The 26,182-nt window shown below is 37.1% G+C and overlaps 2 protein-coding genes across 4 annotated transcripts; both read right to left on the reverse strand.

Annotated features, from left to right (window-relative positions):
- Window positions 1-8,174: 8,174 nt before the first annotated feature.
- On the reverse strand, window positions 8,175-15,114 carry LOC110941861 (mediator of RNA polymerase II transcription subunit 4). Of its 3 annotated transcripts, none has more exons than XR_002594468.2 (3): window positions 14,783-15,113; window positions 14,629-14,696; window positions 8,175-8,605 (listed from the first exon to the last, which is right to left on the reverse strand). XR_002594468.2 is itself a non-coding variant. In XM_022183541.2 (3 exons), the coding sequence occupies exon 3, from the start codon at window positions 10,189-10,191 to the stop codon at window positions 8,989-8,991; it is 1,203 nt and encodes a 400-aa protein (XP_022039233.1). In that variant the 5' UTR covers window positions 10,192-10,215; window positions 14,629-14,696; window positions 14,783-15,114; the 3' UTR covers window positions 8,857-8,988. The 3 variants fall into 3 exon arrangements, 2 of the variants coding, with proteins under 2 accessions (XP_022039233.1, XP_022039234.1); XM_022183541.2 differs by lacking the exon at window positions 8,175-8,605 and adding an exon at window positions 8,857-10,215 and having other exon boundaries at window positions 14,783-15,114; XM_022183542.2 differs by lacking the exons at window positions 8,175-8,605; window positions 14,629-14,696; window positions 14,783-15,113 and adding exons at window positions 8,857-10,215; window positions 11,509-11,718.
- Window positions 15,115-15,809: 695 nt separating this feature from the next.
- Window positions 15,810-26,108, reverse strand: LOC110941862 (protein TOPLESS). The gene is made up of 24 exons (XM_022183544.2): window positions 25,958-26,108; window positions 25,270-25,407; window positions 24,878-25,057; window positions 24,682-24,795; window positions 24,443-24,601; window positions 23,704-23,881; window positions 23,209-23,611; window positions 23,012-23,121; window positions 22,864-22,933; window positions 22,477-22,550; window positions 22,284-22,379; window positions 22,097-22,192; window positions 21,878-22,005; window positions 20,822-21,056; window positions 20,576-20,737; window positions 20,389-20,478; window positions 20,151-20,297; window positions 19,899-20,009; window positions 19,634-19,813; window positions 18,773-18,901; window positions 17,857-17,952; window positions 17,568-17,756; window positions 16,800-16,969; window positions 15,810-16,289 (listed from the first exon to the last, which is right to left on the reverse strand). The coding sequence occupies exons 2-24, from the start codon at window positions 25,347-25,349 to the stop codon at window positions 16,079-16,081; spliced, it is 3,408 nt and encodes a 1,135-aa protein (XP_022039236.1). The 5' UTR covers window positions 25,350-25,407; window positions 25,958-26,108; the 3' UTR covers window positions 15,810-16,078.
- Between the last annotated feature and the right edge of the window lie 74 nt (window positions 26,109-26,182).

The following is a 26,182-nucleotide window of genomic DNA, read 5'->3' on the forward strand; positions in this document are numbered from 1 at the left end:
GGCGTTCATAGCTTTGGCTACAACCATCCTTGGCCCGGAGTGAATGCCGCATATCCCCCAGTGAATTTCTCTTATGACATAGCTGGCCTCCTCCGCAGTTAGGCATTTTAGGAGCGGACCTAGAAAGGTCTTTCGATAGAGTCTCCCATCGTGAACCTGATACTGTAATGCCTTGGCTTTTATCTTCCGAGCTTGAGCTTTTTCCTCTGGGAGTGTGCCGTCTTTTAAATATTCTAGGATGGGGGTCATCCATGATCTTTCCTGCACGGAGACTGACAGAACGGACTCCATTTGCTGGATGGCCGGAGCTTGCAAGGTTTCGACCAATACTTCTTTGGATAAGTGACAAAATGCTACAGTGGCAAGCTTGCTTAAGGCATCCGCCTTTTTGTTCTTGCTTCGTGGTATGTGAACTACTTTGCAAGAGTCGAACGAGGAGATTAAACTGTTAACTTGGTTTAGGTACCGGACCATATTTTCTTCCTGTGCTTCGTATTCTCGGTTGACCTGATTGGCAACTAGTAATGAATCGACGTGAGCAAGCACGGAGGTTGCATCGGCCTTGGCTGCGATTTGGAGTCCTGCGAGAAGGGCTTCATACTCTGATTCATTATTTGAAGTTTTAAACTCAAAACGTAGGGCATAAGTATATTCTATTCCTTCCGGATCTATCAAAATTAAACCGGCTCCTGCCCCTTCTTTACTGGAAGCTCCATCTGTATATAGGTTCCATACCCTTGGGAGGACGGATTTTTCCTTGGTGCTTTCTCCGGTTGGTACCTCTGTAAGAAAATCTGCCACTGACTGGCCTTTTACCGGACCTCTAGTTCGGTAAGTAATATCGAAAGCGCTAAGCTCGATCGCCCATTTGGTGAGACGCCCAGAAAATTCTGGCTTTCTGAGAATTTGCTGAATCTGGAGGTCGGTCTGCACTTCTATATTGAAAGCTTGAAATTATCTTCGGAGACGTCTAGATGCATGCACCAATGCAAGTGCCAGCTTTTCTATCATCGGGTATCGAGTTTCATAATCCTTCAGAATGCGGCTTACGTAATAAACCGGTATTTGTGCTTGGTTTCGGTGTACCATAAGTACTGCACTGATAGCAAAATGTGAAGCGGAGAGATAAACTGTGACGGTTTCTCCGGTAATCGGAGCGGTTAGAGTGGGTAAAGACCCGAGACAAACTTTCAACTCCTGGAATGCTGAGTCGGCCTCCGTCGTCCATTCTATCTGACCCTTTCCGGTTCGTTTTTTCAATACGTTCATGAAAGGAATGGTTCGATCGGCCGCTTTTGAGACGAAACGATGGGGAGCTACCAACTTACCGTTTAGTGATTGAATTTCCTTGAACGTTTTAGGGGGTTGCATGGAAATTACCGCTTTAATCTTATCCGGATGTGCCTGGATTCCGGATTGAGTTATCCAGACGCCAAGAAACTCCCCTTCTTCTAAACCGAAAGAACATTTTTTAGGATTAAGCTTGAGGTTGATACTCCGAAGCCTAGTAAAGGTTTTGAGTATGTCATCGATCATGTTATCTTCGGCTTGGGTTTTGATGACCAGGTCGTCTACGTATATCTCTAAATTCCGTCCGATCTGATCCTTGAACGCTTTATCCATCAACCTCTGGTATGTCGCTCCGGCGTTTTTTAATCCAAACGACATTTTGGTATAACAAAAAAGACCTTCATTTGTTACGAACGCCGTCTTGTCCTCATCTTCCAAAGCCATCTGTATTTGGTGGTAACCTTTATATGCATCTAAGAAGCATTTAAGGCGAAAGCTGGACAGAGAATCAATCTTCAAATCGATCTCCGGTAGAGGGTAACAATCCTTCGGACATGCATTGTTCAGATCAGAAAAATCAACGCACATTCTCCAAGTTTTGTCTTTCTTTGTTACCATCACCGGATTGGAGACCCATGTTTGATACCGCACTTCCCTGATGATCCCAGCGCTTAGTAGCTTCCGTACATCCTCGGAGATGGCTTTCTGACGGGTTGGAGCCATGTTTCTTTTTCTTTGAGCGACTGGCTTTGCCGAATGTGATACTTTCAGCTTGTGCTCGGCCAAACACCGAGGAACTCCGACCATGTCAGAAGTTTGCCACGCAATACATCAAGTGAACTAGACAGAAGCTTCCATAACCGTTTTTTGGTACGTTCAGGGAGCTGGGCTCCAACGGCAATTTTTTGTTCTGTAAAATGTGGATGTATAGCCCACTCCTCTGTAAGGAGGGATAGAGGCTGTACGTTACCTTCGCTTTGTCGTACTTCAGCTACGTGCATTGTTGATTCGGAGTGAAGAGTTGCTACTCCTGCTTCGGTGGGAAACTTAAATGACCCATGAATGGTAGAGCTGATAATACCGAAAGCGCACATCCCCGGTCTCCCTAGTATAACGTTATGGACGGACCTTGCTTTCACTACTAGGTATGTCAAGTTGACGGTTCTGACCAAGCTTCCGGCTCCCAACGTTGTTGGTAGGGTGATTTGCCCAATTGGCTGCACCACCTCTCCGGAGAAGCTTACCAACGGCATGGAGACTTGTATCAATTTTGCTTTAGTTTGTGGAGCTAGCTGTTGGAAACATTGTTGGTACATGATCTCAGTGGCACTTCCGCTATCAACGTAGATTCTCCGAACCTTGTGGCCTGCTATTACCGCAGACACTATGATTGGTCCGTCTTTGATTTCTCCGGGGGTAATTGGAGGGAAGGCAATTCGGTTGTTGCATCCAAGCGGCCATATGATGATTGGACAGCTTAATGCCTTGGTTATCTACTTTCCTAATCATGCAAATTGCTGGTTGATTGTTCGGATTATCTGTCGAATTCCCTGAAGATTTTCCTTCTTTTACCAAATGCGATAGCTTACCGAACCGCACTGCTTTTTCTATTTCTTGTTTCAAAGACCAGCAATCGTCTATATTGTGGCCTCGCGCATGATGGTATTCACAATATTTCTTGGAGTTCTTGTCGCCTGGATTTCGGAGCTTTGGTGGGGCAGGGAAGTTCGCTCCTTCGACACTGAGGATTTCACTGGGAGTCTTAGAAAGATCCGATAGGTTGTAAAACCTTGATCCGGAACTTATTCCTCGTTGTGGCCTGTCGTTTCTACTGTAGGGGTGTGGTCGTCCCTTACTTCCGGACGGAGTTTTATCGAATACAGACCCACCATTTTTCTTCCAGGAGGGCATCTTATGATCTGACTCCGGTGCCGGATTACATGAATTTTTCCCTCGAGCGAAAGCTCTGGCTCGCTCCATGAGTACTTCCATTGTCTTTGGGAGGTTTTCGTGTAATTTTTGGACTAGCTGGTTATTCCGGACACCGTGACAGAATCCGGATATTCTTAACTGGTCCATTACCCCACTGATCTGCATGCTTTCTTGATTGAATCAGTCGATGAAACTATCCAAAGATTCCCCATCCTTTCTCTGTATGTTATGAACTTCAGTGATTTCTTTTGAGTAATGCCTTTGTTGGCTAAAGTTCTGGAGAAATAACCTTCGGAACTCTTCAAAATCGTTGATCTCTCCTTCGTTCAAGGCATCAAACCACACCCGAGCAGCCCCGGTTAGTGTTTGTGCGAACATGAAGCACCATGCCGACATTGGCCATTGTTCTACACGTGCAGCCCCATCGAAATCAAACATGTGATCGTCTGGATCAGTGGTACCATCATATTTCTTGACTGTGGTTGGCATTTTGAGCTTCGGAGGGAGCTTAGCGTGTGTGATACGAGCACTGAATTTGGATTTAGCAGTCATGGAAACCAGATGATACGGCTTAGTGAGTTCCGGATCATTAACTACTTCCATTTGCATTTCATTTCGTATTGCCATCGCTGGGGATGGTCCGGAGGATCCCTGCACGTATCCATTATAAGTTTCCGAAGTAACTACTATGGAGAAAGTAGAAGAAGTGAAAATTGTAGGACCCATAGTCCTTACCGGTGTTTCATCATGGAAGAGCCTGGTTCGTAAACCGAGGATCTCTTCATCTCTAGCCTGTTGGGCTTTTAATCTTCGTAGAAGACTTGCATTTTTAGACAGAAATTCCGCATCGAACTCTGATGCTTGCGAAGTGGGAATCAGTATGAATGGCAGAGTTGTTCCTGGTCCCGAGCTCAAAGGAGCTGAAACTGTGGAACTAATGCTTGCCGGTGCTGTAGTTCGCGTACTAACAGCTATGGATCCCGAATTCATAGAACTCGAGGCCGCCATAGATCAGTTCGTTGCTCAAGAAATTCACCAAAGTGAAGGACTGTGAGCTGTGAAATCGGATGGCGCTAATTGAAGAACCAAAGAATCGAGCTAAGGCCGAAGCCTGCAATCGAGGGTTTGGATCTTGTAGGTGAGCTGGAGGATCGTCTTGCAAAACAGAAAACCGTTAGGCTCGCCGCAGAGATGGGAGGGCCCCTCTGCGACCACCCTCCGGCGTGAGGATAAGTATTGGTAGAGAGAGAAAATAGAGAGAGAAAATAAGGACGAAGGTTCAGAAAATCGTACTTGGCTTTGTACTTTGGTGAGGTATTTATAATGGTCAACTGAGATGACGTCATTCGTCCAGACGTACTTGAACGGAGGTTCATCCTCGGAAGTATGGGGGGAATGGACATATCTGAGATGTCTGTTCGAGCGGAGTCCGGTTCGTCCTAAGATATCATATCCGGCCTCGGATATGTATCTTCATTTGAGGTGGAGGTTTGCGGGAATTTATTAATATAGATGTTCTAAAACCAAGAATAATTCAAGCACCCCTCCAAAAAGAAATGTATAGTCAATTACAAACGAATTCTCCATATGATGAAAAGATTTTGACGTTGGTCGTAGATAAAATTGTTTGGGTGGGAGTAATTCCAGTATAAATAATAACCTTTTAAGAAGTTCACACTTGGACAAAAGAAAAAACAAATATGTGAACATGTAATAGACGATATTGGTAGGGCTGTAAACGAACCGAACGAACACGAACAAGGTCTTGTTCGTGTTTGTTCGTTAAGGAAATAAATGTGTTCACGAACGGTTCATGAACACTTACCGAACGAGATTTTATGTTCGTGTTCGTTCATTAAGGAAATTAGTGTGTTCGCGAACGGTTCACGAACACAAATAAATTTGGTTAACACGACAAAGGATAAAGATAGATGGCCCAGAGAGTAGCACTCGAACTTGAATCCCTTATTGTGGAACGGAGGTCGATTGTATTCTGGAGGTAAATAATGAGAAAGGAAAGGAAAATGATGCATAAAAAGGTGAAACTGGGTTCCCTAGTTTAATTGTTAGGGAAATAAAATAAATAAAAGTTTAATAATATAAAAAGTACAAATAAAATATAAGAAAGTACAAAGATCTTCAATTAAAACACAAACATACGAACATAAACGAACGCAAATCAACGAATGTTCATGAACACCTTACCGAACGTTCACGAACACAATCGAACGAACGAGACCTCTGTTCATGTTCGTTCATTTAACTAATCGAACGAAATTTCTTGTTCATGTTCGTTCGTTTATTCAACGAACGAACATAAACGAACTTCCCGCCGAACGGTTCACGAACTGTTCGCTGAACGTTCGGTTCGTTTACAGCCCTAGATATTGGGTTGGCATTAAGCAAGACAATCATAACCCATTAATCAAGACATGGGTTGATTTGGTTAAAAAATCATTCGGAATTATTTGGGTCTACTCAAATTATAAAACAGGTCAATTTAGGACGAGTCATAATGGGTTGCCCTTAAAATACTTACAACTTAAAATAGGACCAAATAGGAGAGCAACACCCGCAATCATTGTTTGTCACCACCACCTATCGGTCATCACCTCCACCACCTTCTCCGACACTAGAATCGGCACCATCGTTGTGATCACGACCGTCACCGCCTTCACGCCATCGTTGCCACCTCCTCTGTTGCCAATACTTGTCATCACTAGCCGACAAAAATTAAATACGGGTGAACCTATTTTGATATTTTTTATTTCTAAAACTATTGATTTTAACCTAAGCTAGTTTTAGTCCAAACCAAAGTCACTTTTTAAAATCAACTCGTTTTAACCTGACGCCCAACTCGACCTGCCCATTTTTCCATGCATACTTGGTGAGGGACCTGATGTTAAAACAACTATATCATAGATTTCTATCTTGTTGTATCGTATCAAGGATTCTTTAACATGCTCATGGAAACTTAGTCTTCTATATTTTGACTATCTTCGTACAATGATAGTAGTTTTGATTCATCACCCTCCATTTTAAGAAGACCGAGCGCCTGTCTAATGCTCCTTCCTGCAGCTTATTAGAAATTGCACGCATGGATGAACCTGTCTGTACCCCCCATGTTAGAAATTGCCATTGGAGGTGATACACTTCAAATTTCAAAGATTTCTCCACATGGAACTTCATTTCGATGATTACTTTATTTAAATTACTAGATTATTTCCCGTGTACTACACGGGTTTAAGGATATAAAATTATAACTTATTTAATTTTATGTTGTCTTCAAAAATTTATATAAGTGAATTTTTTTTACCATAGATGATGCACGAGTTGGTCATGCGTAAAAACCGATTCTTTTAGAAACAAACCAACTTTACATAGAAATTGTCTTGTACTTTTATTTATCGTCATGACAAAACATAGGGCGAGAAGAAACTGTCTTCTTTTCAATACGTATCCTTCTGTTTGGCAGTATTAAACGAAATCTAGGATAAACATTTAAGTGCCAGTATTACTTCCAGGTAATATGAGTGCCTCAATAACCTGGTCACCAGTGATAGGACCTGTAATAGAGTTCCATTACACAAACTATTCTTTCAATCAATATAACTCTATTTAGGACATCCGGTGAGTATAGACTTGCATCAAAATTATTATGAAGATATTCTATCCTTAAACTCGTGTATTACACGAGTCTAATAACATTAAAAGTGTTTTTAAAGCATGGAAGTAAACCGGTTTTCAAGTATCGGACTAACCTATTCTTTACCATTTTTATTATTATAATATAAAATAATAATTAATTATTTAATAGATGTTTTAAACATATAATAAAAAAATCCTTTTAAAGAATAAGAATGTGTTGTCACATTAACATTATTTGAAATTGTTTATTATAAGTAGAATTGTTACTAATAATTAATTATATATTTTAGATAATTCAAAAGTAAATGATCAATATTTAAGTAGACAATAAAAATATTTATTAGTATTAAGTTGTTAAGGAATTTTTCATTATTTTGTATTAATTAATTAATTAATTAATAATAATAATAATAATAATAATAATAATAATAATAATAATAATAATAATAATAATAATAATAATAGTGAATTGAAGGATTAATGTCATGTGGCATTATGTAAACTCTTTTATTAGTATAAGAATGCCATGTGGCATTAAGTAGACCCTTTTATTAGTATTAGATACTACAATACCCACACTATGCGAGTAGAAAAAGTGAGCCCACTTAATTTTCAATTAATTACGTGTTAACCTCAATAACAAATAATAAGTAAACAATTATACAATTAAAGATAAAAAACAAAAAGTTAACTTAAATAAACAATTTTAACATAAATGAAACAATTAAAAGTAATAAAAACAAATCATATAAAAAAAACTTACAAATGAATATCAATATCTTGATATAAATAAACAAAAAGTTAACTTACATACACAATTTAATATAAATAAAACAATTAAAAGTAATAAAAACAAACCGTATAAAAAAGAAACTTACAAATGAATATGAATATCTATACATATTGGACTATAAACTCAATGTTATAATTTTTTGCTTTTTTAAGTTTTGGGCCCTATATTAACAGCACACCCTCTAACACGGCCATGAATTAAAAAAAAAATCGTCAAAGTCAAAATCCGGTCGTTAGACGAGGGAATTTTGGCCCGCTAGACAAACCCCTATGGTTTTTCTTGTCACAACGTCCAGCATGTTACGCCATTTTCATTCGGACTTGTAACTCAACCCAAAATGGACAAGAAAACTATACTCATTTTCAGTTTATAGCCCACTAATTTTTATCCAATTGCTTCAAATAAGAATGTGTAAATTCTTGGATAACTCAATACCAGAGACTTATGTCACACTTACACTTGATGTGAACAGATTTGTTCAATACGCCATCGTTGTTCATGTTTAAAGATTAAAAACAAACACCCAATACCCATCTTAATATGTAGCGACTAAACCATCCTTAGGCTTTCAAGTGTAATAAATAGTACATTAAAATATAAGCAGAACAGTTCTAGTCGAAATCGAGCATTTGTTCTTGTCAAAGCGACCACTCTTTTTGTTATAAATTCAATTTCCAGCGACAACCATGTGGTCTCTTACAACTTACAAGTAACATTTAATTCTAATCAACAACCACTGACTGCCTTTTTCGTCGCTAACAAACAATAGCTAGTGATAATATATTTCGTCATCTTTGTACCGATAACATTCACTGGGTTGGGTTGGGTTGGGTCAAAACCAGTTACAACCCGGTTGTTGAGTGGGAAAGAATCGTGTTTGACTGCTACGATCCAGTTTATTTGTGCGCCTCTGGTTGGGTAGGCCGATCAAAAACCTTAAGCCTGTGTAGTGGTGGTGGGGATTTAAGTTGGTTATTTGAAAACCGAATATCTGAAACACTGAATACTGAATTTTGATATGTACAATTCAGGTTCGTTAAATAACGCTTTAAAACAGTGCTGCTCAAAATTAGTACTTTTATATGGTTCATGATAAAACAGTTGCGAGTCAAAATGAGTAATTTCATCAAGGCGAACCAAATAATCAAACCAAACAACATATGCTAGCAAACCTAGTTAAGAACTAACAGGAATGGATATAAAAAAAATACTAAAATCGGAATATAGAAATAGTATGAATACGAAATTTCATGATCTATTACATACATACCCAAATAAGAAACCATTTAAAAAAAATAAAAACCTAAATAACATGATGCTTGTTGTCAATCTTCATCATCTGATGACTCATCAGTGGTGTATTCACTACTACTGTCATCAGCAATATCCAGTTGAACATGTCGCACCTGTATAGGTTGCGGGCCCTTTGCAAACGGAGGAACATGAACCGGTTGAGGTTGTTGTTCCTCAATCCTAGGAGGAACAGAAAGCGATTCCAACGGAGGCAAAGCAACCGGGTCCCCGGGCTTCCATCCAGCTGGCGGCAGGATCGGTAGATCCGTCGGCAACTGCACCGGCATCCCGGGCTTCCATCCCGACGGTACAACAATGTTTGGCGGAAGCATATCCTTAATTCCCATATTAGCAAGCAGATTAGGATCGTTTTGGTTTTCGACAAGGGGCTCAATTGTAAATTTGTCTTTATTGTCGGATTTCGGTAACCCTACATCTAAGTCGGCGAAAGAGTATAACATCGAAGCGCGCATTTGTTCCTCCTGTGGGGCCGGCGGGAGGGCCCCACGAAGGGGAGCGGTCCCCGCCCCGAACTCTGGAGGAGCAAACGTCGTGTAGCTTATCCGATGCGCGTACGATAAAATATCCGTCAAATTCAAACGCGTAGCAACCGTTGTGGTAGACGAGCTCTCGTCACTATCATCAACCTTCGATCGTTTCGCTTGACGGTAATCCGAATAATCATCGACTAAAATATCGAGGACCCGTTCGGCTTCTTTAAGTTTGTTAGCAAAAGCCAGGATCGCAGAGTCTTTCGATCGGATTTCGCGGGTAACTTTCTGTTTGGCGTCTTGAAGGTCAAGAATCTCCTGAAGTTCGGTAACGGCTTCAAAGAGTTGAGCTTGAAGAGTCGAAAACAGAGAAATGATTTCTTTCGAGTTAGCGGGATTCGAATCCGTTGAAGATAAGTTTTGGGTTGATAAAAACGTTGGAAACGAACCGCGAAACGTACTAAGCCACTGAGTGTGATTAGGAGATACTTCAAAAAGTCTTGTTGTAAGAGAAGCCATTCTTAGAAGGATAGACTGAGCCCTAGATAACGGAGGAAGAAGCGGTAATAGGGTTAATGAAGTGGGGGTGGTTAACAGATTCGGGTGCAAATTGGATGGTTGTGATTGCGGGACCTGTGACGGGAACTTTGGGGGAGTGGAAGTTTGTAGAGATGGTGAGTTAGGGTTTGGTAGACCTAATCTAGCTGGAGATTGTATCATCTGGTGAGGTACATTCTGTAGCATTTTGAACTATCTATCTGTATAAGCCTGTTTGGTACATAAAAACACAAAAAACTGTAAGCAATAGAGCTAATACAGTCCACATCAAAGCAGAAATTACACCATAAATCAATCAATTTAGCAATTAATAATTTCATGGAATGATGGAAGCTTCACTTATCAACAAAATGTTCATAAATCGATGCATTGATAAGGTTTTATGTATAAATTTAAGATCTCATATGGTAATTAAACATTCCTATATCGATCCACAACTGTATTAACACTCGTAAGGCTGTAAACGAACCGAACCGAATGGAGACTTGTTCACGTCCGTTCCTTTAGCATTGAACTTGTTCACGCACACATATCGAATGAAAATTCTTGTTCGTGTTTGTTCATTAAACGAACACAAACGAACATATACCATTTTTTAAAATTAAAAAAAAAACAGCATTCGTAATCGCAAACATTGAATATAATCACCTTGTTAAGAACTTGATATAATAATCATAAACATAAAAGTTAATTACTTTTTGAGTCTCTATGTTTTAGTGGTTTTAACCACTTGAGTCCAAAATCGAAAAGTTTAATGCCCTGAGTCCCTAACCGCTCATTTTATAACGTTTTGAATCCAATTTTATTCATTTTATTACGTTTTGAGTCCAATTTTCTTAAAAAAGATTGAACTCAAAAGGTTATAAAAAAGCATCTAGAGACTCGGGGTGTTAAACGTTTTAATTTTGGACTCAAATGGTTAAAACCACTAAAAAAACAAGGACTCAAAAAGTAATTTACTCTAAACATAATTGTCCCAAAACAAAGGCACAAGTTAGACTTAGACATAATACACACAAACATGACTATCCCAAAATAATGTTTCAAAGATCGAAGTTTCTAGCAAGAACATAAACTAAACAAAACAAACCTTAAAGAAAACATACTAAGGAACGTTCACAAACACAATTGAAAGAACACGACATCCGTTCATGTTTGTTCATTTAATTAATCGAACGAAATTCCTTGTTCATGTTCCTTCATTTAATTAAAATTCCTTGTTCATGTTCGTTCATTTATTAAACCAACAAACACAAACAAACTTCCCACCAAACGGTTCACTAACCCACTGACCGTTTGGTACATTTGCAGCCCTAATTTCATTGCAGTTTCACTAATCAACAAACTAGTCCAAAATCAATGCAACTAATAGGTCAAAACTAGCACTAAACAAACAATATGCTATGAATATGAAATTGAGATACTCGAAAAATGATAATTTATTTGAGATTTGAACTATATATACGAAAAGAAGTAAATTAGGGTTTTGAAATTGGGGGTTACCTGATCTTACTAATGTAACGGTCACCGGAGACAGAATGACAGGTGGTTAGTTCCGATGACGAATAGGCCGCCAGAGAGTGGGTGCCGGAGTTGCAACCGTCGAACCGATGATCGCTGGTGACGAGAGTAATATTTCTTTTGGGGGGTTTGAGTGTTGAGCGTACTTATTAGGGTAAATTACATTTTTCGTCCTTTATGTTTGTACCGGATTGCAACGGATAGCCTTTAACTTCAATAATTACAGTCACAATCCTTTATTTGCAAAACCCGTTACACTCTACGTCCTTTAGCACTAACCAAATTAAAATTTTTAGTTAAGTTTATTCACTTAAGGGTATTTTGGTCAATTCATGCTTTTATTTAAATGTGTAATAGATTAAAAAAAAAACATAAACTCTTCATCTTCCTGGGTTGTGTGTAAGCAAATCAAATCAGATTGGAGAAATCGCTGGAGAATGAGATGCAGTTGTGCGTCGTAGCATCGCTCCTCACTCTTCTCACCAGTTCTCAGGTACCTTTAGCTCTTTTAGAACCCTAATTTCTATTTCCTTATGAGTGGTATACAACTCTTAAATTGATGCTCATAACCTACTAAATCTGTTTTTCCTCATTTTTGCTTCGTCATTCAGTAGCATTTTATCAGTGCAAATTTGGTTAGATTTATGGTTATGTGGATCTAGATGTTGATACACTCAGCACCACTCTCGATCCATTCCTTTTTGTATAAATGTTAACAGTAACTAAGTCACTTCCTTATTAGGTTTCAGGTTTTTACAGGGTGGAACAATTATCTGGGTTGCTTATGGATTGCAGCTTGTGGTATCTAGCATCTTTCTCTGGAGAGAGTGTCAGATGGTGGTGGTGGCAGGATGAGGTGTTGGTTAGGAAATTGGGGAAGATGAAGAGTGTATGCTTTTTTTTTTTTGTTTTATCTATTAAACATTTAAATAAAAGCATGAATTGACCAAAATACCCTTAAGTGAATAAACTTAACTGATAACTTTAATTTGGTTAGTGCTAAAGGACGTAGAGTGTAACGAGTTTTGCAAATAAAGGATTGTGACTGTAATTATTGAAGTCTTGGTTTAAAAAAGCACGAGGCGCTCCGAAGCGTTTTGGTTCCAAAAGCTTTAAGCGAAGCTTCAAGCGCGAAGCGAGAGCTTCACGTATACGAAGCGCTCAAAATTAAAATAAAAATAAAAAAAAAAAATATTGTACACATCAATATGACCTATTCTACTTGTTAATCAATAATAAACACAAAAACATGATTAAAAAACACACTTAACACATAAAAAGCATAGTTAAACCATAAATTAAAGTCGAAACACACTTAAAACATAAACATAAAAATAGTCTTTAATCAATAATCATCATAATCAAGTACGTATTCATCTCGGGTCACCAGATGAAAAGGACTTTTCCGAGGCAGCAGTAGTGCTGTTTGATCCTGAGGCCATTATGATTTCTAAACAGAAATCAAGTTGCAGAGAGAATAGAAGGAGAAAGAGGAAGACAGCGGCTGTTTATTAGGGTAAAGAAGTAGGGCCTCATTTAAACCCTATTTAAAGACCATTGGGCCTAAAAAATGGCCCAAATGTGACATGATTGGGCTGAAGCGTCGCTTCAAACCATCATCGCTTCGCGCTTAAAGCTCGCTTCAAAACGCTTCACGTGTTGTAACGCTTCAGACCAAAAAAAGCGCTTTTCCAAACGCTTCAGCGCTTCATGCTTAAAGCGCGCTTAAAGCTTGCTTTTTTAAACACAGATTGAAGTTAAAGGCTATCCGTTGCAATCCGGTACAAACATAAAGGACGAAAAGTGTAATTTACCCTTATTTACAGATGTTTTATATTTATACCATTTAACCCGTCATGTATTAACTAAGTGCACACATGGTCCCTTTAATACTTCTTGTTATTTGATTATGGTCCTTATAATATAATCTTTGTCATGTAAGTACTTATTTTATTATTATTATTATTATTATTATTATTATTATTATTATTATTATTATTATTATTATTATTATTATTCTCTTGACTAAGATACAAGCAATATAGAAATGATGAATAGCGGATCCTTGTATTTAGAGAATTACTATTTATAAAATTCTAAATTTTAGAGATAGTTTAGAGATAGAGATGAAGATTATAATGGAGATGCAAAATAGAGGAAATCTTCAAATTTTAAAGATAAAGATGAAGATCCAAATGTGAATGCTCTAGAAGCAACCAGGTTTGTTCATGATTCAATTTGAACCATTTAAACTTGCTATCGTTTTCTTTTAATATTCTCTCGATCGGTTTTAGGAATGTTCAAATCGTCAACGGGTTGGGTTCGTTTACGGTTTATACTTGAAACTCCAGGGGCAGCTCAAGTTTTTAGAAAGAGTTAATTGAACTTTAAAATTGGGCCCTCTACAAGCATGAATCACTCATATCATAATTGTTTTTAGAATAGAAATAAAAAAAGTCCGTGCTAACGTTGTTGCTACAACTTGATTTTCTATGGAGGTAATATTTTACTAATTGTTTTTAACTTTTAGCACCAAGTCCATTGGACCGGCCCTATTTAAAACCAATCGGATAAATGAAAAGCGTTTGTAAGATTTTGAGCTATGTAACTTCTTATGTTTATCATTGAATGTTTAAACATTATCGCTTGTTAACAGTTTGGGTTTGTTCGGTATTAATTTTTAATAGTTTAATTTTACCTTATGGTTTAGTTTTGGTTTGATTTTGAAAACCGTCAACAACATACTATTAACACCTGTAAAACCAGCCACTGTATAAAACAATTCTTAGCATTTACTTGGTGCTGTTTGTTTTTTCAGAGGTAAAATGTCTGCAGTCTGTAAGAAGAAGAAGACTGTTTGTTTTTTAACTTCTGCAAGCTGCTAACAAAAATTCCACAAACTAACACCAAAATTCAGTAAACTAACACCAAAATTCAACAAACTAACACCAAATTCAGCAAACAAATACAAAAAATTCAACAAACTAACACCAAAATTCAGCAAACTAACAAAAAACATTCAGCAAACTATCACCAAAATTCAGTAAAGTAGCACCAAATTTCTGAAACTTAACAACCAAAAAAAAAGGAAAATTAACATACCTGTGTATGGCAGATGGTGTATGTCGAACAAGTTGATGAAATTTGGCAAATGAAAGATAAAAAAACGTCTGCAATGAAAGATAAACATGTAAAGAATCGAACAAGTTGATGAAATTTGGCCCAAAAAAAACCCTAAATTCAACTAATAACATACCTGTGTATGGCAGATGGTGTATTTCGGCTGTGGAGGTGGAGGGGCGGTGGAGATCAACGGGGGAGATCGACGGGGGGTGGAGATCGACGGGGTCTGCGGACGTGGAGGGGCGGCTGGAGAAGGTGGAGATCGACGTGGGGGCGGCGGAGGTGGAGTAGGGGTGTAGGTGCGACTGGAGGATCGATGGAGAAGGAAGCTAGGGTTGAGAGTTGTCTTTTGAAGATTCTTTGAAGAGGACTGGAGATGTAAGAAGAGCTCCTAAAAATTCTAAAAAACAAACACTCTTTACGTCTGTGCGTGGTCTGCGTGACTTATAGGCAAACACCAGCTTAGCCTGTTACCTCAAGAATCAAGATGGAATTATATACCTAAAAAGAAAGGTTTAAAGTTGGTGCGACTAAAATGAAATACCTTTATTTCTCAAGCCTGTGTTCTTGCTAAAAAATTAATTTTGAACCAAATTTATAACTAGTGAACTTATGACATGACACATAAACATGACTAAGGGGTTGTTTGGTAGCCTCTTAATGGTCTAAAACCTCTGAATGAATAAGAGGTAACCTCTGAATGGTAAATCATCACATGTCACATTCTTCTACCTTCTCATTGGTAAAATTTTTAATGGTTCCATTAAAAGGTAGCCTCTTAATGACCATTCAGAGGCTACCAAACAGCCCCTAAGCATAACATGTAATTCATGGGTTTAGTCTAATCTAAACAGGTTCGGGTCAATTTCATTGAACCTGCGAATACATTTAGCTAAAGCGTTTAACCCAATTATTTGTTATAATTTAAAAAAAAAATGTGTTCATGTTATAACTTAGATTGTTTGGATAAGAGAGAGGCGTTAAGTTTTATAGTTTAAACGTAAGTGTTTTATACACATTTATATTTGGAAAAAAAATGTGTTCATGTTAACTGTTTAGATAAGAGAGAGGCGTTAAGTTTTATAGTTTAAACATAAGTGTTTTATACCGCTGTAAATATGTAAAGAAAAAGTAAATAAAAACCCGAATCATAACTCATCTATCAAATATTAATCCACCAACTGAAGCATCATATTTGGTGGTTTTATTTTTACCTGTGACAGAAGCATATTCAAGAACAAGAATCTGAAAACATGTTTTTACAAATTTGATTTAACGGATGGTGCATTTGACACATGTACTTGGACAATCTGAAACATTAAACCTAGTACTTTACACAAACAGAATCAGTTAGATCTACATGTCACCCAACTAAATTACAACTTTTTTTCCTGCACCAACAAAAACGCATGCCACGAAAACAACTCAGTTATCTCTGACCTTGTTCAGCACCCGGGCCCCCAGCGGACGTAGCCGCTGCATTACTCGTTGAACCATTTTCAGCTGGCGGTGGGACCCCCCATTTGCCTTCAGATTCAAGCGGCTCGAAAACATGCACCATCCCATCCGACAGCCCCAATGCGAATTGGTTCGGTTCTTGTGGATGCGCAGCGATTACCAACGGATGAACATTTGGGTTGCTGAAAATACATCAATATTTGAGATCTAAACTTTGAAGCTCGCACAAAAAATAAACCTTTGTGTAAATGCCATTTTCGTCCCTGAGGTTTGACCAGTTTTGCGATTTTCATCCAAAGGTTTGTTTTTCCGTATCTGGATCCAAAAGGTTTAAAAAATCTTTGCCATTTTCATCCGGTTCATTAACTCCAACCAAAATTTTCTACGTTAAGTCGGGTGTTTTTGTCTTTTTTGTTGACTTAAAGGGCAATTCGGTCTTTTTCACTTAAGAACTCACTTGTACATTATGGTAAATGCTTGTACATAAAGTGAAAAAGACCGAATCGCCCTTTAAGTTAACAAAAAAGTCGAAAATACCTCTGACTTAATAGAGAAAAATGAATGGAGTTAACGAGCCGGATGAAAATGGCAAGATTTCAAACCTTTTGGATCGGACGAAAGTCGCAAAATTGATCAAACCTCAAGGACGAAAATGGCATTTTGCTCAAAACCTTTCTAATGAATCTTTTTACCTTGGGACACTGGGAGAAAGATATGCGGAAGGATTGATTCGACAGCGTAAACGAAGATTAGAAGCGGTAAACACGCACACGGTTGCATCCAGGAAACTAGCGTACACGAGCTGACTATCGCATGAAAACATTGCGTGTGATATCGGGGCAGAAGATTCACGTACCAGCCACTGAAAAAAAGAAAATTCAGACATGCTTGTTAAGAGGTGACAATTTCGACTCGCTTGTGAACGAGTCGATTTGAGTTGTATTTTATCTGTAACCGTTAAAAAAGCTTCAAATTTTATTTATATTAATAGATGATATACGAGCCGAGCCGAGCCGAGCTCGAGCTCTCGTAAGTCAATCGAGCTCGGGCTGGGCTCGTTTGCACACCTAGTGCTTTTCTTACATGGTGTTTGTAAAACTGTTATCTTTGGCTTTTAAATAAAAATCTTGAAATTTTTTTATGATTTTCATCATGTAAAATTTGTTGGTTATAAGAAAAGAAGTCAGACGAAAGCTGGTTGACTTTTTATGCAGTTAGCTCTATGTTTGATGCATAAAATATTTTCTATCATTTATTCAAAGATTACTTTACTAATAGAACGTATCAACGTATGTAATCATATTCGACACATAATCATCATAAAAATTATGAAATATTTTATTAAATTAGATAAAAGTGTTTCAGCTTTAGCTTGACCAGACCCAACCCGCTATGACCCGTTATCCAATTGGCCTATTTTATGACATCTAGAAAATATCAAAAGAAGAATAGTTATTTACCTGCTTTACGCATTCAAGTTTTGTTGTTTCATAAATAGCAAGCTGTGTATCATGAACAACAAGAAAATGGATTTGATCATGATGAAATTGCACACGTGTGTCCGACACTGCGGTTGGTGGTCTTCCCGGTGGGAGTTGCAAGTATCTAGCCTTTTGTTTCTCCCATCCATCGGAACTCCATACACAAAGCTACAAAGTTAAGTAGAAACACGAATCAAGAAACTAAAGTTATGAATCTTGATAGCAAATTCTTGAGGCTATGTATGTGGTCGTTGTTGACCGCACTAACCTGAGCGTCTGCCCCTGATGAGACTAGAACGTTGAGCACGTGAGAAAATGCAAGACCCGTAATTCTTTTGGAGTGCCCTTTAAGTTTGCTTTTGACCTTAAACACAAAAAAAAAAATGGTAAATCAGCATAGTCAAGAAAGAAAAATCAAAACCCAAGAATGTTTAACAGCTCAAATATGTACTATACCGATCGATTTTCGGTACCAATTCAGTGCCCACTTTTTGGTGTTTTCGGGATCGGTATTTTCGGTTCGGTTCGGTACGGTACCAGTATTTTACCGATTTTTGGTGTCAAATACGGTACCGTACTACCGAACATTTTCGGTACCAGTACCCACTTTTGGGGATTTTTGGGATCATTATTTCGGTACCGGTACAGTACCGAACTCATCCCTAGTCGATAAGTCACCCAAATGTATTTTTAATTCGTTTTATTTAAAAGTCAGATTACTCTTAACGACACAATTCTTGCTAAATGATATTAAAAAAGTGAAAAAAAATGAACAAAAGTGTCTCTTGCGGGACCCAACCCGGCCTGTTTTGACCCGTACAAAAAGTCAACTGTTTGGTTTGTTCCCGCCCATTTGCCAACTCCAAATAATGTGATAGTTTCTTTTTCTTTATCGTCAACAAGAACGAACATTAGCATAAAAATTATGGTTCCGAAAGGAACCCAAAGTGTGGTTTAAACACTTAAAACATCTTAAATCAGTTAAATCAATATATGATGTCATTACTGAAAGACTCAAGTTAACTAATATAAATATTGTTATAATAATTGACACACAATTTGTTTATTAGAAAAGGTAAACTTTTGGACAAAATATGTTTCGATCAACCCGCGCAAAACATCAACTATTTGACCCGTTACCCAACTGCAAACAATGTGATAGATTCTGAGTGAAGTCAATTTACCTCGTCAACACGAACATTATATATCTGGATGGTCGAATCATCCATACCAATAGCAATTATATTGTTGTCTTGAGGGTGGAAAGCAAGAAAAGTAGCTGCCGGAGGTGGAGGCATAAAAGTCGTCATTGTCTGCACAACGGTTGACTTTTAATGTCAAACATGGTTCTATATAAACATCAAATCATAGAAGATTTTGTTTCAGGTTCATCGCCAACGTGTTTGAAATGTGGGTATTTGTTTAAACTTTTATTCGGATTACTAATCTTGTCAACATGTTCAAATAATGCCATCTAGGACTGCAAATGAACCGAACGAACCTTGTCCGTGTTTGTTTGTTAAGAAATATACGTGTTCACAAACTGTTCATGAACACTTACCGAACGAGATCTTATGTTCGTGTTCGTTTGTTAAGGAAATGAACGTGTTCGTGTTCGTTTTCGGGCAACAAACGTTGATGAACACAAACTAAAGTTGATGAACACAAATGAAAACAAACGAACACAAACAAGCGTTCATGAACAAAATATACAATACACTAACACTTGATAAATATTTTTTTTGTCGGGATTTTGAAGTATGTAAATAAAATATAAAAACTAAAAACACTAATAAACTAGCGAACACAATCGAACATAAAGGAACACGTTACCAAATGTTCACGAACATAAATGAACGAGCTCAATCTCTGTTCATGTTCATTCATTTAACTAAATGAACGAAATTTCTTGTCCGTGTTCGTTCGTTTATAAACAAACGAACAAACGCAAACGAACTTCCCGCTGAACGTTTGGTTTGTTTCAGCAACATCGTTTCAGCCCTAATGCCATCAAAATTTGACGTTAAAATTTTAGTCAACGTTACCTTAAATGTCATCATGTTGAATAAAGAAATCTTTCCTCCTGATGCTGACATCACATAAGAATCATTTTTCGACAACGCAAAGCAGGAAACCGATTCTTCAGGGTTGGTTTCAGCAACATCGTTTGTCATCAAAATCCCGCTTGAAGGTTGCCATAGTTGAGGGGAAACACTGGCTGTTGCCTGCGGAAACAAGTTTGACCATAAAAGTCAAAGTTTGACCTCAAATATCATACTTTTATTCAACTCTAACTAGCAGCCTTCTTACCTTTCCGCTTGCATTGCGCTCACTACGTTGCCATTTCCACAACAAATGAATAGCATTTGATGCTAATGCCAAAATGGCATTTCCTGAATTTGTATATATTAATCTTGATATCTGCATATCAACAATAAGATAATAATAATAATAATAATAATAATAATAATAATAATAATAATAATAATAATAATAATAATAATAATAATTAAATATTGATTTATTATTAACAATATAATCATGTTAAAGAAGACAACATACCTTTGTTACTCGCATGTTTTCCGGAAGTTTAAGTGATCGACATTGAGAAGCTTCACTTATTTCAGTGAGCTTCCAAATCTTCGATTTGTCGTTTGTTTCTTCGGTGATTCTTGGTTTCACATCTGCAATGCTTCTCGTATCTCCATTCTACCATAAATACATACATATATTAATTCTTATAATTTCGAAAAAGACCATGTAATAAAACCAAAACCGATAATTATTCTTCTAAACTCACCATTCCCGAGATAGAACCACCGGAGGCTACCCTCTCTGTCAGTGCAGCCCCGCTAGCGGCAACAGCAGCCGTTATCGTGTTTAACGTAGGCTGAATATTATAATACAATTGTCAAAAAAAAAAAAAGATCATGTATTATGCAAAACGAAAAAAAAAAAATTAAGTGTACTTTCGGACTTTCAGTTACCTTCGGAGGTTCAGAAGCTCTTGAAGCAGTGTCGTAAGAAAGATTTTCAAACGTTCTGAGTAATCGAAGACCATCCGAATTCGCCAATATTTTAATTCCATTTTCGTTAGTTGAAACAGCCAATAAAGTACCGTCTTTGTTAAATCGGATGCGTGGACTCGCCTTCATTTTAGAGTCGATTACAAATTAGATAAAATAGTTCTAATTCTAAAAACTTGTTTGTTAAATGTAATGAATATTATATACCGGAAGACCTCCGTCAGCCTCAACGCTTGTTAAAAGTTGAACATTATCCATGTCCCAATATTTGATACAGAACTCATCACCGGCTGCTAAAAAGCGGTTTTTAGTTGTATCAAATTGCACAACGCCTGACGATCGTTTACGGAACCCAAGATATGTTCTTTTTACAGCCCCTTCGCTTTCGTTCCATTCTACTATGTGTGACTCCCCTTCTTTGCTGGTCCCGCATGAAAAAAGCCTGAAATAGTCACCAATAGGTCAAGAAGGTTATAACTTATATACATCCGTTTGCGACTTTGCGTTGTATTTCATCTGTAACGGGTCAAACAGGTAAATAATATAATGTCTGGAATCACGTTTGATATACTAATTATTTATAAAGAATTTAGAAACTTTGGGACGAAAGGGGGGTCTCCAGTATGATACATATGAACCCGAACACGAGCCGAATATTCATGGGTTGACCCCAACACGACCCATTCAATCTGATTTTTTTTTTCACAAAGTAGTATATTAAAATTAAAAGTTTACTACAAAAAAACACAAATGTAAATAACACAATTACATTTTAATTATAAAATCTTACGTTAATTTCTCTTTTTAACTTATAATTATGACAAAAAATAACCGCCCAATTTAATTTATGACGTAAAACATATTGTAAAAAGATAAAATATAATATAAATGGGTTAAGCGGGTCAACCCGTCAACACGATCGGGTTGACCCGAACCCGACCTGTTTAGCTAAACGGGTTCACGGGCTCAACTTGAAACTAACCCGAACCCGTTTAGACTAAACCCAAACCCACAAATCTCGTGTTAGGTTCGTGTCGGGTTTTCGAGCCGTGTCAAAAATTCACACCCCTATATGTATGACATGATTTTCAGGTTCGGGTTGGACCCGCCAACCCATGAACACGACCCGTTTAGCACCCCTACAGTCAACCCAAACCCGACCCATACCAAAAGTTACTCATTTCGACCCGTTACCCAACTTGCCCAACCCGCCCGTTTTCCACCATTTACAAGCGTCAATGCATCAATCTTGTTGCAACTAACCTTGTTCCGTCAGCACTATATGCCATTGTTGTGCACCAACGACCCGGAGCCTCATAATCGACCCGCGAACCCATGTTATCATATAACCATGCTTTTATTTTCCCATCAAGAGCCGTTGAAAATATGAACTGCGGCCAAAAAAATAGCAAAAAGTTGATTTTTTTACACTACAAACATTTTTCAGTATAAAATTCTATTTTCAAGATTTGTTACTTGTACCTGAATGTTTTCTTTGTAATGAGGGCATACGGAATAAACGGGGGCATCATGACCTTCAAAAGTGTATTGTTTTGCACCGGTTGCTGCATCCCAAACCTATAGTCACAAGACAGTAATTTACACCAAAAAAATAAGTATATAAATGTATGATCGCGTATGGTTGACCGTAAATATATTCTAAACAAACCTTGATGGTCTTGTCATCTCCACAAGTTATCACACAAAGCTGCTTATTCGGACTAGAGAATGCAAGATCGTTTACTCCACCAACATGGGCATCAATCTATAAATTAAGTAAACCAATGTAATTTGTATACATCAATAAAGGAAGAGAGAAGTCAAAGTCAAAGTCAAAGTTAACAGAATGGAAGAACACGTACCTCTAGATGTTGTCTCACATCATCATTTCCATGATACGAATATATTTGTACAATGTGCCTCGAAAAAGCGACTCCTGTGTGCAAAAAAAAATTTAATGTCATTTTCGATCCGTTTACTTCTGAATTGGTTGATTTGCATTGAGTCTTTATCTCAAACGGGTCAAATAAAAAAATGTAGCTATAAAGGAATTGGTCAAAAAGATTGAAAGTCATCCGTTCTTTATTCATGGGTTAGATTATTATTGTGATAATATTGTTTGTATAAACATAACTTAAGTGTTGATTAATTATAAGTAATTCTTTTTGACCCGTAAAAAATAAATAAACAAAATATTATCTCTCAATCGAGTTCACATGTTACGCTACAATTAGCTTTCCAAGACTTACCAAACAAAGAACCATCTGGACTCCAAATTACACGATTTACGGACACTCCAGGATCTTTTACGAGAGCAGCCTAAAATCGGCAAAATGATAAGATTTACGATAATTCAAATAGTAATAATAATAAATGAACAATTACACATAAACATACCTGCAAAGACATTGAACACGTACTAAGATCCCAAACTTTGAAGTTTTTAGAAACTAATTTATCTCTTGAACCAACTTCCCACAATCCAATGTCCCCCACATTCGTTCCAACTGGCGCATTGGATCGTCAACCCGCAATTTAGTCTCTACTAAAGAAAAATAAACACAAAAAAGAAAGATAATGTTTGAGTGACTTACCTAAGAGTAATGTTTGTTGTATAGGATGAAAATCCATGCTCATAGGAGATGAACCCTGGTTCAAATTCCGTGCAACGGTTTTCGGCAAGTCATCGGATGGGTTAAAAGCTTGACTATGACCACCATGTCCCGGGAATGACATGGGCAAAACGTTGACCGGAAGGTTGACCTCATCGGTTAAGCCCATGGGCCTTGTTCTTTTGCTCACATGCTCGGAATCCGCAGATGGAAAATCCAAAGAAGGGTTCGTCGGTGGGGTGCGTGGATGCTTTAATGCAGCAGGAATAGACGGTCCACCAAGCCCGATGGCACTACCGGAAACCGCAGGGTGAGATACTGCAGGCGGATTAGACATCCAACCCGCAAGGGGAGTTGGAACTTGAGCTTGTGTAGGTTGAAACGGCTTGACACATAAAAACGATTCCAATTAGTCAAAGAAATTCAAGAAACCGAGTAATTACAATGAAAAATGCAAAAGTGGTATTAAAAACAGACCCCGTGTGCCCCTAAAGGAGGAAAGCCTCCTGCTTTTGGTAAAGACCCGAGAAGTGGATTATTTGCAGGTGATGGAGCACGGGCACCGTTTGGTTGTCCACATGAATGGTCTACAAACAACGTTTTGATATCCGGATTTGGCCTCGGTGTTTTACAAAGTTGGTGTTGCCAATTCAAGCTATATAACACAAACATTATACAAATTATCATATATACCATGAGAATGTTAATTACTATAATAAACATTAGAGTTAACTACCATTTTCATCCCTGTGGTTTGTCTAATTATGTCAGTTGATTTCAAATTTCAAATTTGTACCATTTCCGTCCCTGACATTCTTGAAACATGTCATTCTGTCCAAAAAACTAGCGTCTGTTAAAACCTGCTGGCATAATTGGACCAACCATAGGGACGAAACTAGACGTTAGTTTTTTTGGACGGAACTGTTATGTTTCAAGAATGTCAGGGACAGAAATGGTAGAAATTTGAAATTTGACATGGAATGGCATAATTGGATAAACCATAGGGACGAAAATGGCAGTTAGCTATAAACATTATATATGGGGTGTTTGGATGTGCACTTAGAAAATTATAAAATCATACAGAATAATCAAAATCAGATAATCCGCTGTAAATAAGCACACAATACGTTACTAAAACACTAAAAGCCGATTATCGATTAATCATTTTTGCACATGTAAACACACCTTGATTATGTGAATGCGGTAAAAATTTAACCTTTGGTTTATAAGAGTCCGAAGCCTCGAGTTCTTGAGATTAGGAAATTGCAATTTGTCACGAAACAAAGGATTCGCTTCAATAAGCTTCTTAAGCTCAACCAACATTATAGCTCTAGCAGATTTAGTATCTCCGTATTTCGAAAGTTGCTCATTCTCCCTACAAAACGCAATCCAAACAATCAATCAAAAACCACATTTCATCGATTTCCAAAACACTAATGTTCTTCTTCACAATACCTAAAATTCTCCAAAGTCAACAACTGAGTAATCTCCTTGAAAAGCTCTTCGTTAAACGATGCAAACACTTTAAGATCCTTCACAAGAATCTCCACCGCTTTGGACCGATCATGCCTATCGAACGAACTCAGGTACAGTTTAGTAATCAAGAACCTTAATTTACTCGAAATTAAGTTTGATAAAGTTAATGACTTACTTATCCAATGCTTCAAGATACTTTTGTTTTCTTATTTCGAAAAATATCTTCATCGAATACCGATTATCGTCCACTTTAGTGAATCCAGAAAGGTATTTTTCAACTTCATCCCAATTCCCATTATGAACTTCATCTTCAAAATACTTCATATTGAAGAAAAACCCTGATTCTTGTTCAAGCCTATTTATATTTATTAACCCATATTAAATAAACATCAAAAGCAACAAACTTTACTTCAAATTTTTCTAAATTAAGTAATTAACAAACTAACAAGCAAATTTAACCTAATAAAATAAACATCAAAATCAGGCAATTAAATTATACTTCAAATTTAACAAAAATGTTACTAATTTAACAAAAGCTAGAAATATAACAAAAATAAAGCAACTTACTTGTGAACTGTTTCTTTAAACTTTTCTTCATCAAGAAACTGCAAGATCAAGAACACAAGCTCTCTACTTAGCGACGACATTGCAACTCCACCGTCGCTAAATCCGTACAACAGTTACAATCCTTCTAGCAAAGCAGATCTGTAAAACCCAAATACAAAATAAATTAATTATTACTTACAATTAAAAAAATGGAATTTAAATTTAAAATAAATGTAAAAGCAGAAGAAACTAAACCCTAAACAAAATAAATTAAAAAATATATTTTTTTTAATTTTATACATAAAAAAATAAAATTAAAAAAAAAAAAGCAGAAACTAGATCCTATGAACTTGAGCTTAAAATCAAACCAAACCAAACAAAACCACACAAAAAAATAAATAAAAATAATAAATAAATAAAAATAACCATTTATGGTTTGGATTGGATGAGCATGCACCTACACATATGAACAACAAGAACCATTAAAAGCTGTATTTTTTAAATAATTTTTTTATTTTTAGTAACGAAAAATATGAGATTTTTTTGGTGGATCAGAGAAAAGAAAGCAGCTTTCGAAGATGCAAAAGAAAGCAAAAGTAAAGAAAAAAATAACCATAAATACTTAAAAAAACAAACAAATAAATAAATAAATTAAAAAACTAAAATAGCACCATGAAAAACCCAGAAAAAACTCAAAGAAATCAATCACCTTAACAAGATCGATTGATGGATGAAGAAACCAAAGAGATTTCACAACTTTCTCTCTCTATACATATACATATATCTATATATGTCTATGTTTGCTCTCAGTCTTCGGTTTCTCTCTCTATCCTATCGTGCGGAGAAAATAAAACCATTTGCAGAAAGAAGCAATTTTTATAGATGAACGTTGATAAGTGGCAATACTTATCATGTTATAAGAGCAATTGCTTAT

Source organism: Helianthus annuus, chromosome 5 (assembly GCF_002127325.2).
Source record: "Helianthus annuus cultivar XRQ/B chromosome 5, HanXRQr2.0-SUNRISE, whole genome shotgun sequence".
Classification (NCBI taxonomy): Eukaryota; Viridiplantae; Streptophyta; class Magnoliopsida; order Asterales; family Asteraceae; genus Helianthus; species Helianthus annuus.

Excerpts from the sequence above, each read along its gene's own strand:
- LOC110941862 (XM_022183544.2), bottom strand. The coding sequence starts at position 25,349 with ATGTCGTCGCTAAGTAGAGAGCTTGTGTTCTTGATCTTGCAGTTTCTT. Across the intron at positions 24,796-24,877 it reads TATCTTGAAGCATTGGATAA|GCATGATCGGTCCAAAGCGG; the intron begins GTAAGTCATTAA and ends TTCGTTCGATAG. Across the intron at positions 23,882-24,442 it reads CGGACTCTTATAAACCAAAG|CTTGAATTGGCAACACCAAC; the intron begins GTTAAATTTTTA and ends TGTGTTATATAG.
- LOC110941861 (XM_022183541.2), bottom strand. The coding sequence starts at position 10,191 with ATGCTACAGAATGTACCTCACCAGATGATACAATCTCCAGCTAGATTA.